Source organism: Meles meles, chromosome 13 (genome assembly GCF_922984935.1).
Source record: "Meles meles chromosome 13, mMelMel3.1 paternal haplotype, whole genome shotgun sequence".
In the NCBI taxonomy this organism is placed as follows: Eukaryota; Metazoa; Chordata; class Mammalia; order Carnivora; family Mustelidae; genus Meles; species Meles meles.
In genome coordinates this window covers 16,818,178-16,834,587 of record NC_060078.1, presented here as the reverse complement: position 1 = coordinate 16,834,587, position 16,410 = coordinate 16,818,178, and the positions used below count along the sequence as shown (strand labels likewise).

At 36.8% G+C, this 16,410-nt stretch overlaps 1 protein-coding gene across 1 annotated transcript in view; it reads left to right on the top strand.

The window, feature by feature from the left end:
- PCDH15 (protocadherin related 15) overlaps window positions 1–16,410 on the top strand; it is a 567,896-nt gene that overhangs the window by 26,294 nt on the left and 525,192 nt on the right. Inside the window, exon 3 of the mRNA XM_046026577.1 lies at window positions 13,776–13,895. Within this exon, the coding sequence (XP_045882533.1) occupies window positions 13,776–13,895 (120 nt within the window). The remainder of the gene's footprint in view (window positions 1–13,775; window positions 13,896–16,410) is intronic.

Below are 16,410 nucleotides of genomic sequence, written 5' to 3'. Positions count from 1 at the left end.
GACCTAGAGAATAAGAACTTGCTTTGAGTTAAATTTGTAAAGAAGCTCATTCATGGTAACATTTTTAAAGAAACAAAAAAGAGCTTTCTGGATTATTGTGATGAATTACTTAAATTACCCAACAGCGATGAGAAGAAAAAAAAAATCCATCTTTTTTTTTTTTGACTTATTAAATATGAGCTATGAGAATTGTAGTTCTTTTTTTGTGGCCCTTGGGGGAAAACACATATTTATGTTAATTATTGTTCCTTTTACATAACTTTAGGGAAATTACATATTTATTCAGCTATGACTATTATACCACTTGAGAATCTGTACCTTACTTCTCATGTCCCAGAAAAACTAAAGTCCTATTGATTAAGTGAAATTAATGATTCCCTTTTGACCAAATGCCCTTTTTTTCCTCTACAAGATTTTCCTGTATGCACAGTTTTGTGAGGCTCAATGCCAAGGGTCCCCAAGAGCATCCCGCCAATTTAATAAATCTGTGTTTGATCGAGTTCTTTAAGTTACTAATAATAGGAAACTTAAAAGGATGTTTCATAAATCTAAATTTAAAATGGCATTTCCAATTTAGGAAGGTGAAGTTTTGCAGTTGAAATTACCTTGGGTTTAAGGAACAATCAAGTTCTCTCATAATTATTGATATTACTCATACATCATAAATCATGTCCTGGTTAACAGCTTAAACGTCTATAAAGTTGAGATTTATAATAATTCTAGTATTTCTTTTTACTTTTGTATTATTAAGCATACTCATTAAGAAGCAATTTCACACCAGATTGAATTTAAATTTATTCTTATCCAAATTTTGTTCCCAGTAAGGTTTCTACACAGATCTCCTTGCCATTTGAGTGGCATCATTTGTCCTAACACTGAATGGAATAAGGGCCAATGATAATGATAACGGTAGATTCATTCTACCATTCTACTTGATAATTCATGACAGTTGTCTTTTATTAAGTATATTTATTAATGCTAAATGTCTTTCTTGAAGCATCTCAAATCAGGCTCGCATTGGGTGTGGAGACTGCTTAGGATTATCTCTCTCTTCTTCTGCCCCTCCCCTCCTCTCTCTCTCTCTCTTTCTCTCTCTTAAATAAATAAGTAAACATTAAAAAACTAAATGTAATACAAATGAGCCAAGCTTTATTATTTTAAAAATATTTTCTTTTAATAAATGACATGCTCAGGTCTTGGATTTTGTTATAGTGAATGTGATTATGGAAATGGCCTGTTTTAACACTTTAGACCTAAATAACATTTTAGGAGAAGAAATGAAACACCATATAACTCACATCCAATTTCCCCTATTGTTAACAGATTTTATCAGTATGGTACATTTTCTTTATTGACATATAGTGTATTATTTGCCCCAGGGGTACAGGTCTGTGAATCCTTAGACTTACACGTTTCACAGCACTCACCATAGCACATACCCTCCCCAGTGCCCATCACCTAGCCACACTACCCCCATCCCTCTCCCTGCAACAATTCTGTTTGTTTTGTGAGAGTAAGAGTCTCTTACGGTTTGACTGCCTCCTAATCACATCTTGTTTCATTTTTTCCTTCCCTACCCCCCACAAATCCCCCACCTTGCCTCTCAACTTCCTCATATCAGAGAGATCATATGATAATTGTCCTTCTCTGATTGACTTATTTCACTCAGCATAATACCCTCTAGTTCTAGTATGGTACATTTTTAAACAACTACTGAACCAACAGTGATATTATTATTAACCTAAATCCATATTTTATTTCGACTTCCTTAGTTTTTACCTAATGTCCTTATTCTTATTCTAGGACCCAGTCTAGCATACCAGATTACTTTTAGGTATTGTATCTTTTTCGTCTTCTCTAGATTGTGGCAATTTTTTACTTTTATTGTTTTTGATCACCTTGACAGTTGTGAGGAGTACTAATCAGATAACCTTTCTCTCTAGTAGGTAGATAGATATATGTATGTGTATATATATTGCTTATGTGTATATATGCCACATAATCATATGCATAATATATATCACATATCATATATAGATCTACAGACCTCATTAATTTTTGCTGATTTCCCCAATAAAGTCCTTTATAGGTCAAAGACTTTATCTAGGGTCAAACATTGCTCTTAGTTGGCATGTCTTTATAATCTCAGCCTTAGGTCCTTATTATCCCCTTGACTTTAACAACCTTAATATCTTTCTGGAGTGGGAAGTTTATAGATATTTTTCAATGTGCATTTTCCTGATATTTCTGCATGTTATAAATTTTGTTCAAGAATACCACAAAGATAATATGTGTCTTTCATAGCACATTATAAGAAAGACACACAATATCAATGTGTCCCATTACTTTAATGGTGGCCTCTTCAAACCTTTACCCAACATTTTTATTAGTGATTTGTGAAGCATTGATTTGTTGAGAAACCTTGGGTGAAAATGCAAATCACTATGCTTGAATATATTTTCTTTTTCTTCTCTTTACCCCTTGAGCATATATTGAGTATTTTTTCAGGCATGAAGCAATAAACTAGCAATGAAGTTTTGATCACAAATGAGGAAGTTAGCATACTAAAAAGGTAAAACTGGGGATTTATGAAATAATTTGCTTGCTGAGAATCTACCTATTTTCAATGGCAATAATAATTTGAGTTTTCTAAAATTCAGACACTAGCTTAGTTTAACTTCTTTGTCTTTCTGTAAGTATCTCAAAACTATTTTTCCTTAGGGTGAAACATAATTTATGTTTGATAGAATACTTCATCCAAATTGCATCATTTCACATATCTGTGTATCTTGAGTTTGGGTATGTGCCACATTATCTTTATTCCTCCTTTCATTTCATTTCCCCTTATCTCAAAAGCTTATTAATAGCAGATTATGAAATTTCTGAAATAATATATTTCACAGTGCCTGGGGATTTTTACATCTCGAAGTCAGATGATCTGGGGTGCAGTCCTGATCAACCAAGAAGTAGAATTATGACATCAGGCAGAAGCTCTTTGCTTATGATTCCTCAACTATAAAATAAGTTTAACAACAAAAATAATGTTACAAAGTTGCATTAAAGGATTAAAAGAGAATACGTTTGAAGTACTTAGTAGAAGATTGGGCCATCTTGTGAGTCTACTTTGCCTTGGAGCTATGCTGCAGACATAGTTACATAGAACTGCCTTCACAAAGTTAATGCAAAATTTAAGTTCACGGACTGGTGGTAATTTGCAGAACAACACTGACAACATGAGATTTTCCTCACAAAAGAAATGACATGATCTTGGAATCTGTTCAGTTTGAACATTCACTTTCCCGATCTAATTCCTAGTTTTGTGCTGTTCTTCCACATTTCATCATGCTTCCTTGCATGAGTACTTGCATTTTTGGACATCTGTTCTTATCAGCCATTGAGGTAGATCTAAGAAGACAGATGGCATCCATGATGAAGTGTAACAGTGAGATTTCATCTATAGTTAAGAAATTTTAACACAGTTTGTGTTTTCTTTATGATTGTTAGACACAATAAGGTAATTTTTAAGTTAAATATATTTATATATTTAAAATGTAATAAATTTATATATACACACACACACACACATATATATATATATGAATATGAAATGTCCATGGTATTGGAAACTTGATAAATATCTTCAAGGAATAAAAATAACTGAACCTCCAGAGTCATACCCTTTCACAGAATTTCTTTGAGAGATAGCATGAGCAGGTGATCTATAACACACAAAAGCTTCCGAAGAAAGAAGCCCCACTTCCTTTTAGTTATCCCTGTTTTCCACCTCAAGGAAACTAGAAACATCCTCTCTGGGAAATTGGAGACCAGTAAGATAGGAAAAAGGAGACAGAGATTAATGGACTAGAAAGAGACACATAAAAATATTTACTCTACATTATATATGTAAATGGGAATCAATTTTTCAACTCTTTTAAAAAATTCAAGTATTTGGGGCACCTGGGTGTCTCAGTGGGTTAAGCCTCTGCCTTCAGCTCAGGTCATGATCCCAGGGTCCTGGGATTGAGCCCTGCATCGGGCTCTCTGCTCAGTGGGGAGCCTGCTTCCTCCTCTCTCTCTGCCTGCCTCTCTGCCTGCTTGTGATCTCTGTCAAATAAATTTTAAAAAAATTCAAGTATTTGACAAATTTCAAATTTAGTAAGCTCTTATAACATATATATGTTGTATACATATATATATATATACACATACACAAATTCTCTCTGTGTATCTGTATATGTAGATGCACACATATATAATCAATTTAAGCTTAGTTGCTCTTTAGTTTTTTTTTAAATGTTTAAAATATTTTATTTATTTGACAGAGAGAAATCACAACTAGGCAGAGAGGCAGGCAGAGAGAGAGGAGGAAGCAGGCTCCCTGCGGAGCAGAGAGCCCTATGTGGGGCTCGATCCCAGGACCCTGGGATCATGACCTGAGCCAAAGGCAGAGGCTTTAACCCACTGAGCCACCCAGGTGCCCCGCTCTTTAGTTTTTAATAAAGATGAGTATAGGTACTTATCATTCAAATAATAATAATCCTCTTATTTTGAAGATACTTATCTACATGAATTTGCCTTTAATAATTTCTTCAGAAGTCACTTTCCAGCTTCCATAATTAAAATAGGGAATCCAGATTTTACACACAGGTGCAAAAACTGGGTCATGTTACTGGGAAGATGAAGAACATATGCAATCTTAAAAATTTTTTCTTTGATTTTAATAAATACCTGCAAGATAACATCCACTAAATTTGAATTCAGCAATGTGTGCTATTTGCACTTCTTAGAAGATTTTAAGATAAACTCCACATAGACATTTGATTTGGATACATTTTTGGATAAAACAAATATTCTGTTAATGAATTAATATAACACCATCATAATAGTCACAGAGACAATGGTTGTATTAAGCTCTCAATAAGTGGCCATAGACTTGGAGATAATGTAATTTAATCATTATGAGACAAAGCTGAAGTCTTCACCCATGTGAACCTGTAAACAAATTCATCACTCTACTTCATTTGTGAAGACTCTCTTGGTTTTCGAATATATCACTGTATCTAAAGCATATTTCCAAGGCAGGGATGATTTGCAAGAAAGATCATACAATTATTTTATCTGAGGAGGAAGTTAATGGCTGTACAGTAACCAAAGAATGAATGGCTTCTCATTTAGAAAGATTACAATGATGGAAGAGAATCCTCATACCACCAAGGGTAATTGAGAAGACTGTGACAATACACACAATACTTTCTTTATCTATTTATCCATCAGTGAAAACTTAGGTTTTTCCAAATCTTGGCTATTGTATATAAGGCTGCTGTGAACATGGAGGTGCATTTATCTTTTTGAGTTAGTGCCTTCGTTTCCTTTGCATAAATACCCCAAAGTGGCATTGTTAGATCATATGGTAATTCTGTTTCTAATATTTTGGGGAACCTCTATACTAGTCTGCACAACGGCTGTACCAATTGACCACCAACAGAGCACAAGGCCACCTGGAATTTAGTTTTATGTAGGTTGTGAAGAAGGAATTGGTATCATTTTTTGCCCATGTAGATTTCTAATTAACATTGCACCAAATATCATATGGTTTCACTTACTCATGGAGCATAAGGAATAACATGGAGGACACTGGGAAATGGAGAGAAGTGAGTTGGGGGAAATTGGAGGGGGAGACAAACCGTGAGAGACCGTGGACACTGAGGAACTAACTGAGGGTTTTGGAGGTGGGGGCTTGAGTGAGTCTGGTGGTGAGTATTATGGCGGGCAAGTATTGCATGGAGCACTGGGTGTAGTGCATAAACAATGAATGCTGGAACACTGAAAAGAAATATAAAATAACATGGAAAAAAAAGAAAAATACAACATTTAAAAAAAAGACATTGCACCATTTCTTGTGAAGATCATTGAATTCACAACCACTGCTGTATTGTGTTTCTCTATGATTGAGGTGCCTGTTTGTGGGGATTATTTTTGGACACAATATACTGTCCCACTGGTATCTTTGTTTATTCTCAAGCCAGTACTGCAGTGTCTCAATTTCTGTAGATTTATATTGAAGTCAGGGAACTGGGTAGTATAAGTCTGCCCACTTAGTTCTTCTTTAGAAGAGACTGTCTTTCTATTCTTGACCCCATGAAGTTTCATGTAAATTTTAGAATCAGCTTACAAATTTCCACATCTATTGATAAATTTAAAAAGAATCCAGATCTTTGCATTATTGATAATGCCCTTTTATTGATAAAGCGTATCTTTCCTCTTATTTAGTTCTTTAATAAACAATCAAAATACAGATCTAAAATATTTCTCATAAGTGCTTAATACAAATTTAACATTCATAGGCAGGAAATAATTCCAGAGGAGCAAGGATCATCGAGCTCAGGGGAGCTAGAGATGAGACTCGATCCTGTCTCAGTTTCTGGTTGGTTGAGTTTTTGAACCACACTCATAATGAATTACTAGTATTGTTTGTCACGTACAGTTCATCTTCATGATTCACTGATTCTATAATTGCAAGTTTGCCTCCTTGCTCAAATTTATTTATTTATTTATTTTTTTAATATTTTATTTATTTGACAGAGAGAGAGGTCACAAGTAGGCAGAGAGGCAGGCAGAGAGAGAGGGAGAAACAGGCTCCTCACTGAGCAGAGAGCCCGATGCGGGGCCCAATCCCAGGACCCCGAGACCATGACCTGAGCCGAAGGCAGAGGCTTAAACCACTGAGCCACCCAGGCGCCCCTCAAATTTATTTATAAGCCCAAATTCAATACTTGCCAAACTTCCATGCTCATTCACAGACATGTGCAAAGGAATGAAAAAATTGAGTCATCCCCTGTACACACATCTACCTCCAGCCAAACAAGATGATGCTCTACCATCTTGTTTCATGTCTCTTACTGTAAATAAATGTACTTTTTCTGCTATCTAATTAGTGCCACATTGTTTACATCTTTGTAATTTTTGCTGGTGATTTTGCTGTTTAAAATGGCCCCCAGGAGTAGTGCTGCAGGGCGTCTAGCTTCCCAACACAAGAAGGCAATATGTACCTTACAGAGAGACTGTATGTATTAGGTAAATGTATTCAGGCATGAGTTATAGTGCTGTTGGCTGTGAGCTAAATGGTAGTGAATCCAAAACACATATCAAATATGGTGTCTTTAAACAGAAGCACACATAAAACATTGATTGGTTGATGAAAATGTTGTGACGAGGCTGGGGGGGGGACCTAAGCTTGTGTCCCCCCTAGCAGTGGGATAACTCTGTATTCTCTGTGGAAGCAGTGGTTCAATATTTAAGTCAGTGTTCATGGTGACTTTATAGAACATAATCGCCATGGATAATGAGAAGCAATTGTATTTATATGAAGCCATAAATAAAATGCTTCTGTGGGGAAATACTACAAGTAAACTCGCAAGTGAGGACAAGTCTTTTCTTTTAGGAGTGATGTTCATAATTTTTCGGTAAGATTCACTCACCATGGATCACAGTTAACTGAGAACTGTTCATTTTTTGCATTCACATTATAATTTATCGTCTGCATCTCCTTCAGTATTTCAAATACTGAAATTTCTTGCTTTGATTTTACCATTTGCATGTATCTGCATTTTCTGTATTTCCCAATAGCTGTATAAAATCATTTGTGAAAGCAGACATGAACTAAATAAGTAAGTGACCCCCTCAGGCAGCTGCCCACACTGATAATCGTCCCATGCATTAGAATGCCCTTCAGAAAACCAAAATTATATTTCTGAGACTTGTTGAAATGGTAAAGAACACAGAACATGGTCATGTGCATGGAAGATGTGCCCTGAAAACTGTGAATAATAATGTATAGAGCAGCATGGCTTTATAATATCATATTGAGAAATTCACGAGACACCTCCTCTACAGAGAGTAAGTCATGGTGATACGTATGTATTTATATTTATTCAGTGTGTGCGTGTGTGCATGTGTGTATTTGCATACATAGTTGTGTGCTTCTGTTCAGTATACCTGTATTGAAAATGAATGAAATCTGCTTTTTAACACCAGTTCTTATGTTTCATCTCCCTTTGCTTGTTTGCACCTAGAATAGGCCATTTCTTTGGGACTTTTTAGTTTCTCCAGACCTTCCATATAAAGATAAAATGCTTTATCTTTTTTTTTTCTTAGCTATTCCTCTTATATTAATTTTTCATCATGTTATGTTAGTCTCCATACAATACGTCATTAGTTTTTGATGTAGTGTTCCATGATACATTGTTTGTGTATAACACCCAGTGCTCCATGCAGTCCATGCCCTCCTTAATACCCATCACCAGGTTCACCCATCCCCCCACTCATTTCACCTCCAGAACCCTCAGGTTGTTTCTCCAAGTCTACAGTCTCTCATGGTTTGTCTCTCCCTCTGATTCCCCCTGCTTCATTTTTCCCTTCCTTCTCCTAATGTCCCCCATGTTACTCCTTATGTTCCACAAGTAAGTGAAACCATATGATAATTGACTCTCTCTACCTGACTTATTTCACTTAGCATAATCTCCTCCAGTCCCCTCCATGTTGATGCAAAATTTGAGTATTCATCCTTTCTGATGGAGGCATAATACTCCGTTGTATATATGGACCACATCTTCTTTATCCATTTGTCTGTCAAAGGGCATCTCATCTCTTTCCACAGTTTGGCTATTGTGGACATTGCTGCTGTGAACATTGGGGCTCATATCAGTTTTAAACATCCCTAACCCTAGCCTTTTTCTGATGGGTTAACCAGGTACATGGTAGATCACAGATAAATGTGTGCAGCCCAGTCCTGACCCAAGTTAGTGCTGCATTTACTTGTGCATGTCTGCATGGGGATGTTTCCTCATTCTGTTAGTGGACACAAGAAGGAACAAAAGTGTGCTAAGATGTTTGGTCTGAACATTCAGCTGTGGAAGAGAGCAGCACTCACTCGTCTATGCAACTGTTGAACTCATAACGAGACATTATTTCCTGAGTCCTTTGCTGTCAACAACTAAATACCACATTTTCAAAGTTGGAGGGAAAATCTTTAATCCAGTTGTTAGTGAAACTGTAGTGATTGTTAGTGAAATTATAGTGAACAGAGACAGCACCCAGACTAAATACAATGCTGAAATCTGCTGTTATAATAACCCTTTCCACTTAATTTTCAAGGGCCTAAATTCTCCTTTTAAAAAAAGGGTTTAAAATCCTATTTAGAGATCACGCATGACCTTTATTATGGTATCATTACAGAAATGAGAAAATTGATTCTCTTTGTCGACACAAGGAAATTATTACTCCTTTATTTTCCTTTCAAAGATATTAACTAAGACAATTGACTATAGAATCATATTTCTACTTGTAATTTCAGGAAAGAATAAAAACATATATGGGCACATAAATTCTATTGGGGGCAATTATGTGTGGCACCTGAAAAATAAGGTTAAATCCTAGAATGAGAGTGATTAAAATTGAAATTTTTTTTTGGATAAGGTTCAAATTGCATCCATGAACAAATACGCAATAAGTCCTTTCATGTGTAATCCAACAACAGTCTTTGTTATACTTCATCACTAAGTGCACTTTTTCTAAAGGCAACTAAAAATATAGGGTTTGTTTTAAAGATGAGGTATTAAAAATTATACTTCTTTATAAATGTGATTTTTAACTGTAAAAGAAAGATGTCTGATGGAGAGGAAAAATATTAATTGATGATAATATATTAAGGCACCTTAACACTCTTAGGTTGCCTTTTGTGAATTTCTTTTTTTTTTTTTTTTTGTAATTTTTTTTTCATTTTATTTATTTTTTCAGTGTAACAGTATTCATTCTTATTGCACAACACCCAGTGCTCCATGCAAAACGTGCCCTCCCCATTACCCACCACCTGTTCCCCCAACCTCCCACCCCTGACCCTTCAAAACCCTCAGGTTGCCCCAACCTCCCACCCCTGACCCTTCAAAACCCTCAGGTTGTTTTTCAGAGTACATAGTCTCTTATGGTTCGCCTCCCCTCCCCAATGTCCATAGCCCGCTCCCCCTCAGAGGACATGAACAGACATTTCTGCAAAGAAGACATCCAGATGGCCAACAGACACATGAAAAAGTGCCTTTTGTGAATTTCAAAAACGTTTGGACAACTGGAGAAAAGCATAGAGTTTTTCATGGTTAGGGTCTTTGAATTTGCAACTATGTCTTTGGATTCGCAAATATCACACAGGGTGAAGTAAAATCTTTCAAATCATCTATTCCAACCAAATACTGTCATGCAATATTTGTTTTTAGAAACTTAATCTCAGATAAGACTGGGAAATGTGGAAAATTGTGAGATTTAGAGAATATTATGCTTTATTTTCTCCTTGACTAACAACAGTTCTTATCTTCTAAAAACTGCCATTTTATTACTTAAATCAGCAGGGATGTTTCATTTGCATTTTGGATTTTGAGACTCAAAAGCGAGATTAGTTGTTATTTTTTCCTCTACATGTATAAATAATACTTCAAACTTTACATCTAGTCAGATTGAATTTATATTATTAAAACAGCATGGAGAAAATTGTCAACCTGTCTACATAATTTAAAATTTCCAACAGAAAATAATGTCACTGGGTAATAATATAGCTATTGAATGTTACACAAATGGTTACATGATCAAGTGAGAGAATCATAAGGTTTTCTCTTGTTTGCTTGTTTTACTTCTGAATAACTCTAATATGTCATCATGATTTAAGCCCCAATATTTCATAATGTACAGGTGAGGCGCTACTGATTATGTTGAAACTTTGCCCCCCTTCAATTAAAAAAGCAAAGCAAAGCAAAAGAAAACAAGCAACTTGTCAAGAAAGAAAAAAATTGGTTTTAGTAATAGTGAGTTGAATAAAAAAAAATCTTCGTTCTAACATCTTGTTCTTTTAGGTGCGTATTATAGGGGCTGGCAGAATTGATTAAATAGAGGACTTGTGATTGTTTTCAGCACCCTTTCTGCTTGTCACGCTAAAGCCCTTCTTCCCTGGCGTCCAGCCCACTCACTATCTGAGCACCTCCAGACACTGGCATGTGCTCCCAGCTCTTCCAACCTCCTCTTCCTTCCCCCTTAGTACCCGTGTTGTGCCCTTGGCTTCAGGATTTCAGAATCCCTCCCCACAATGATTCTAGTACTGTAGGATATGCTGCCTCAATGAGTAGATAGACACTGACACATCGTTTTCAAAATCTGCCCACACCTACTGTTCACGTTTTTCTGTTTCATTTTGTCTTTGTTTTGATTCCTTTGATTTTAAATCAATCCCACAGCACAGTTTTTTTGTTTGTTTTGTTTTGGTAACAAAGATCTTTAAAAAATACCTCATTGGTGAGGGGGCACCTGGGTGGCTCAGTCAGTTAAGCACCCAACTCTTGGTCTCAACTCAGGTCTTGATCTCAGGTTTCTGAGTTCAATCCCTGTGTTGGGCTCCATGTCAGGTGTGGAGCCTACTTAAAAAAAAAAAAAAAATACTTTATGGGGTTCTGTGGTTTTGTTTTATTATAAGATTGCCAGTAATTTTATTTTCACACAGGAGATAGAAGATACTTTGAAATCATATAGTAGGTGATGTATAGGTGATAGTCAAATCCAATATATATATATTTTGAAGCAGATCCTTTGTTTCCATTGCTACTTCCTTTTTAAACAGTATTTCCTAATTTTTAAATAAGCTTAGTGTTTGAATTTGACTTCACTACAATGGCCCATGTTTCCAAGAGCCTTGATGAAGGGAAAGAGGAATATAGAGGTATTCTTACCACAGAAAATACTTTGTTTTAGTAGTTATCTGGAAATAAATCATCATTCAGTGTTAAAATTTGATAATTTAAAAATCCAAGCAAGCTGCGTTAAAATGATTTAGATGACTTTTTTTTCAAGAAAGCACAATATCTTTGGGGACTGGGATTACAGTTTTAAAAATGAAAATTGTCAGTTTAGAAGTCTTAGCAGTCTTTCAGTGACCTCACATTTTCACCCAGGGTCTCCTTCATGGTGTCCTGGTGTTCTCACATGTGCTGTTCAGACCATCTCCTCTCTTCTTTGTGTTCTCTTTGACCTCCTGGAAGTCAAAATTTGCCCTGTAGAACCTGCTTGCCAGGAAGGCTGACTTTGTAAATGCTCACTACCTTGTATCAATGGCTTGTTTCTTTTATCACACTTGTAATTTTTTTTTCTTTGATCGGAAGTTGCAAAGTACTGTAGTTACTGGGCCTCATGCATATATTTTGTTTGGCCCATTCAGTCCTTAGTTTAATTCTCTTAAATCTAGGCCAACTTTAGAACCAAGACATTTCTCATAAAATTAAAATATAAGAAGACTATATCCATCATGGCAAGAATTTGCTTTGTAGAATGTATGTGATTCTCAGTTTGCCCCCAAGCACATCAGGCTCGCTTCATTCATTTACTCATGATGTGGTCGATCCCTGTAGAGGTCTGGATTTGTACCCACTGAAAACAGGAATACATGAGACGAAACTCCTTTTCTTTTTCCATCCTCAAACTATTTCTCCATGAAAGAATGTTTTTTAAAAACTAACAAAACATATCTCTAAAATTAAAAAAGAAATCAAAAGCCTCTGACACATAGAGGCAGAGAGGTTATGTTTATTGATAAAATTTATTTATTCATGATTTCAATGCAGTGATTAAGGAAGAAAAGTATAAGATGCAAGCACAACAAGAAGGGTACCTTATTCTGATGTGGGATGGAGCATGCTTTGCTGGGGATGGTTTAGGAGAAGGGATGCTGAGTAACTGGAAGTGTAACTCATGAGGAGGTTTCCGGGTAAAGCTTGACTTCTAGAGGCTCTGGATGTAGGAAGACACTGTGCAGGGAATGACCTACAGGTCAAAGAAAATAACAGTGACTCTCTGGTGGAGAGCAACACTGAATGAAGCTAGGTACACTGGCCAAATGCTAAATCATAGTCTTGTGTGCCGTAATAAGTTTTGTCATTGTTTGAATCCCAAAGGAAAAGATCTGGTCCTCTTGCCAACACCCGCCACTCAGCGGCCTTCAGCAACTGCGGCAACTCCGAGCTCTCTCCCTCCTCTGACGCACAGAGCACCACTGCCTCTGATGTCCCATCCTCAAACTTCCATCGTGTCATTCATCTCTCCTAAGTGATTTTTGACTTTAAAATAAAGATGCTAGGGGCGCCTGGGTGGCTCAGTGGGTTAAAGCCTCTGCTTTCAGCACAGGTCATGATCCCAGAGTTCTGGGATCGAGCCCCGCGTCGGGCTCTCTGCTCCGCGGGGAGCCTGCTTCCTCCTCTCTCTCTCTGCCTCTCTGCCTACTTGTGATCTCTGTCTGTCAAATAAATAAATAAAATCTTAATAAATAAATAAATAAATGATGCTAACTTCCACATACAATTTAAATTCTAGCTTGTCCATAACTTAATGCATCAAGGTTTTTTGTTTGTTTGTTTGTTTTTGTTGTTGTTTTTTAAAGGAGGAACAACAGATGCATTCTCTCCACAGGGACTGAGATGCTAATGGTCATAAACTGGTCCAAATGTGCTTCACACTGAGTTAGGGCCTTCTGTTTTTCACCCAAAGCAAGGCCCGTGATGTTGGAAATTTCAGCTTTCACAAGAACTTATATGGAAGGTTTAGAAGCGTTCTCTAGAAATGCATCAGGTCTGTGGCCGTGGGCAACTGCCCACTCTCCTTTGTGTAACAGAAGGCTGAGCTTGTGCTAGAACACTTCTGGTGTGCGCTTGATGGAACGAGGATTGACGGCTTTTATTTTATTTTATTTTCAGCTCACTCCAGTTGGCACCACGATATTTACAGGATTTTCAGGAGACAATGGAGCTACAGACATAGACGATGGACCAAATGGACAGATCGAATATGTTATCCAATATAACCCTGATGATCCGGTACGTTAGTATCTACTTGTGATGTGACATCACCATGAGGAGTAAAAACAGCGCACCCCAGCAGATCCTTACAATGTTTTTCTGTTACTTAGCTCCTTGAACTACGTTAGTAGTCATTCAGCTGTTAAAAATTATTCTCAATATCATCATCTTTTAACTAACTGTGTTATATTTTTAAAAAGCACTTTTTAAAACTTCTGGGTGGGTTTTGTAGGCAAACACTTAAAATGATTTATAGGTACAATATGCCATTTTCATGACATTTCCATTGTGCTTATGGACTCTTAAGCATTCTGAATAAATCATCGGAGGTGGTGTAACTAGTGTGATGTATATGTTTTATGGCTCATGCCAGGTAATACCACACCACCACTGTCTACCAGGGAAGCCTGAGGCAGAGAAGAGAACAAAACCTTTAGCTGTGGCCTTCTTCTTTTTTTTTTTTCTTTAAGATTTTATTTATTTATTTATTTGAGAGAGAGAGAGAGAGAAAGCATAAGCAGGGGGAACCGCAGGCAGAGGCAGAGGGAGAAGTAGATTCCCCGTGGAGCAGGGAGCCCGATATGGGACTCAATGCCAGGACCCTAGGATCATGACCTGAGCTGAAGGCAGATACTCACTAACTGAGCCACCCAGGAGTCCCACTTTTTTTTTTAGATTATTTATTTCTAATTAGAACATAGGATTTCTATTTTTTTTTTTAGGCTGTGAAATTATTTCTTCCAGTATATTATATTACCTATCATACTGATAAGATCAAAATGGTTTTGAGAAGCCTGAGCGAGAAGCTCTCCCCTCCCTTCCTCCTTCCCCCAGAAAGCTTCTCAGGGTGCCATTGGTGCCCCAAAGCATCCTTTTAAAATCATTTCTTAAGTGAATTTTCTTTTTTCTTTTTCTTTTTTTTTTTTTTTCCTCTTGGACAACACTTTATTGAGGAAGCATTAACCATAAGTTCATTTGATTTACATTTCTTTTTTTTATTAACATATAATGTATTATTTGCCGCAGGGGTACAGGTCTATGAATCCTCAGGCTTACATACTTCACAGCACATACCTTCCCCAATGTCCATAACCCAACCACCCACTCCGTACCCTCCTTCCCCAGCAACTGTCAGTTTGTTTGGTGAGATTAAGAATCTCTTATGATTTGTCTCCCTCCCAATCCCATCTTGTTTCATTTTTCCCTTCCCAACCTCCCAAGCCCATTGTATGCATGGGTGTGTGTGTGTGTGTGTGTGTATTTATATATATTTATATATATACCATATCTTCTTTAGCCATTCGTCTGTTGATGGACATCTAGGTTCTTTCCATAGCTTGGCTATTGTGGACATTGCTGCTATAAACATTCAGGTGCACATGCCCCTTCGGATCACTACATTTGTATCTTTAGCGTAAATACCCAGTAGTGTGATTGCTGGATCGTCAGGTAGCTCTATTTTCAACTTTTTGAGGAACCTCCATGCTGTTTTCCAGAGTGGCTGCACCAGCTTGCATTCCCACCAACAGTATGGGAGGCCCTTTTCCACACCAGCATCTGTTGTTTCCTGACTTACTAATTTTAGCCATTCCGACTGGTGTGAAGTGGTATCTCATTGAGGTTTTGATTTGTATTTCCCTAATGCTGAGTGATGTGGAGCACTTTTTCATGTATCTATTGGCCATCTGGATGTCTTCTTTACAGAAATGACTGTTCATGTCCTCTAACCATTTCTTGATTGGACTCTTTGTTCTTTGGGTATTGAGTTTGATAAGTTCTTTATACATTTTGGATACTAGTCCTTTATCTCATACGTCATTTGTGAATATCTTCTCCCATTCTGTCAGTTGTCTTTTGGTTTTGTTAACTGCTTCCTTTGCTGTGCAAAAGCTTTTGAGCTTGATGAAGTCCCAATAGTTCATTTTTGCCCTTGCATACCTTGCCTTTGGCGATATTTCTGGGAAGAAGTTGCTGTGGCTGAGGTCGAAGAAATTGCTGCCTGTGTTCTCCTCAAGGATTTTGATGGATTTCTTTCTCACAATGAAGTCCTTCATCCATTTTGAGTCTATTTTCATGTAAGGAAATGGTCCAGTTTCATTTTTGTGCATTTGGCTGTCCAATTTTCCCAACATCATTTGTTAAAGAGACTGTCTTTTTTTCAATTGGACCTGTTTCCTGCTTTGTTGAAGATTAGTTGACCATAGAGATGAGCATCTATTTCTGTGCTCTCTATTCTGTTCCATTGATCTATGTGTCTGTTTTTGTTCCAGTACCATACTGTCTTCATGATGACAGCTTTGTAATAGAGCTTGAAGGCTAGAATTTTGATGCCACCAACTTTGACTTCCTTTTTCAATATTCCTATGGCTATTCAAGGTCTTTTCTGGTTCTGTATAAATTCTAGGATTATTTGTTTCATTTCTTTGAAAAAAATTGATGGGATTTTGATGGGATTTCATTAAACGTGTAGATTACGTTAGGTGGTGTAGACATTTTCACAATACTTATTTTTCCAATCCATGAGCATTTTTCC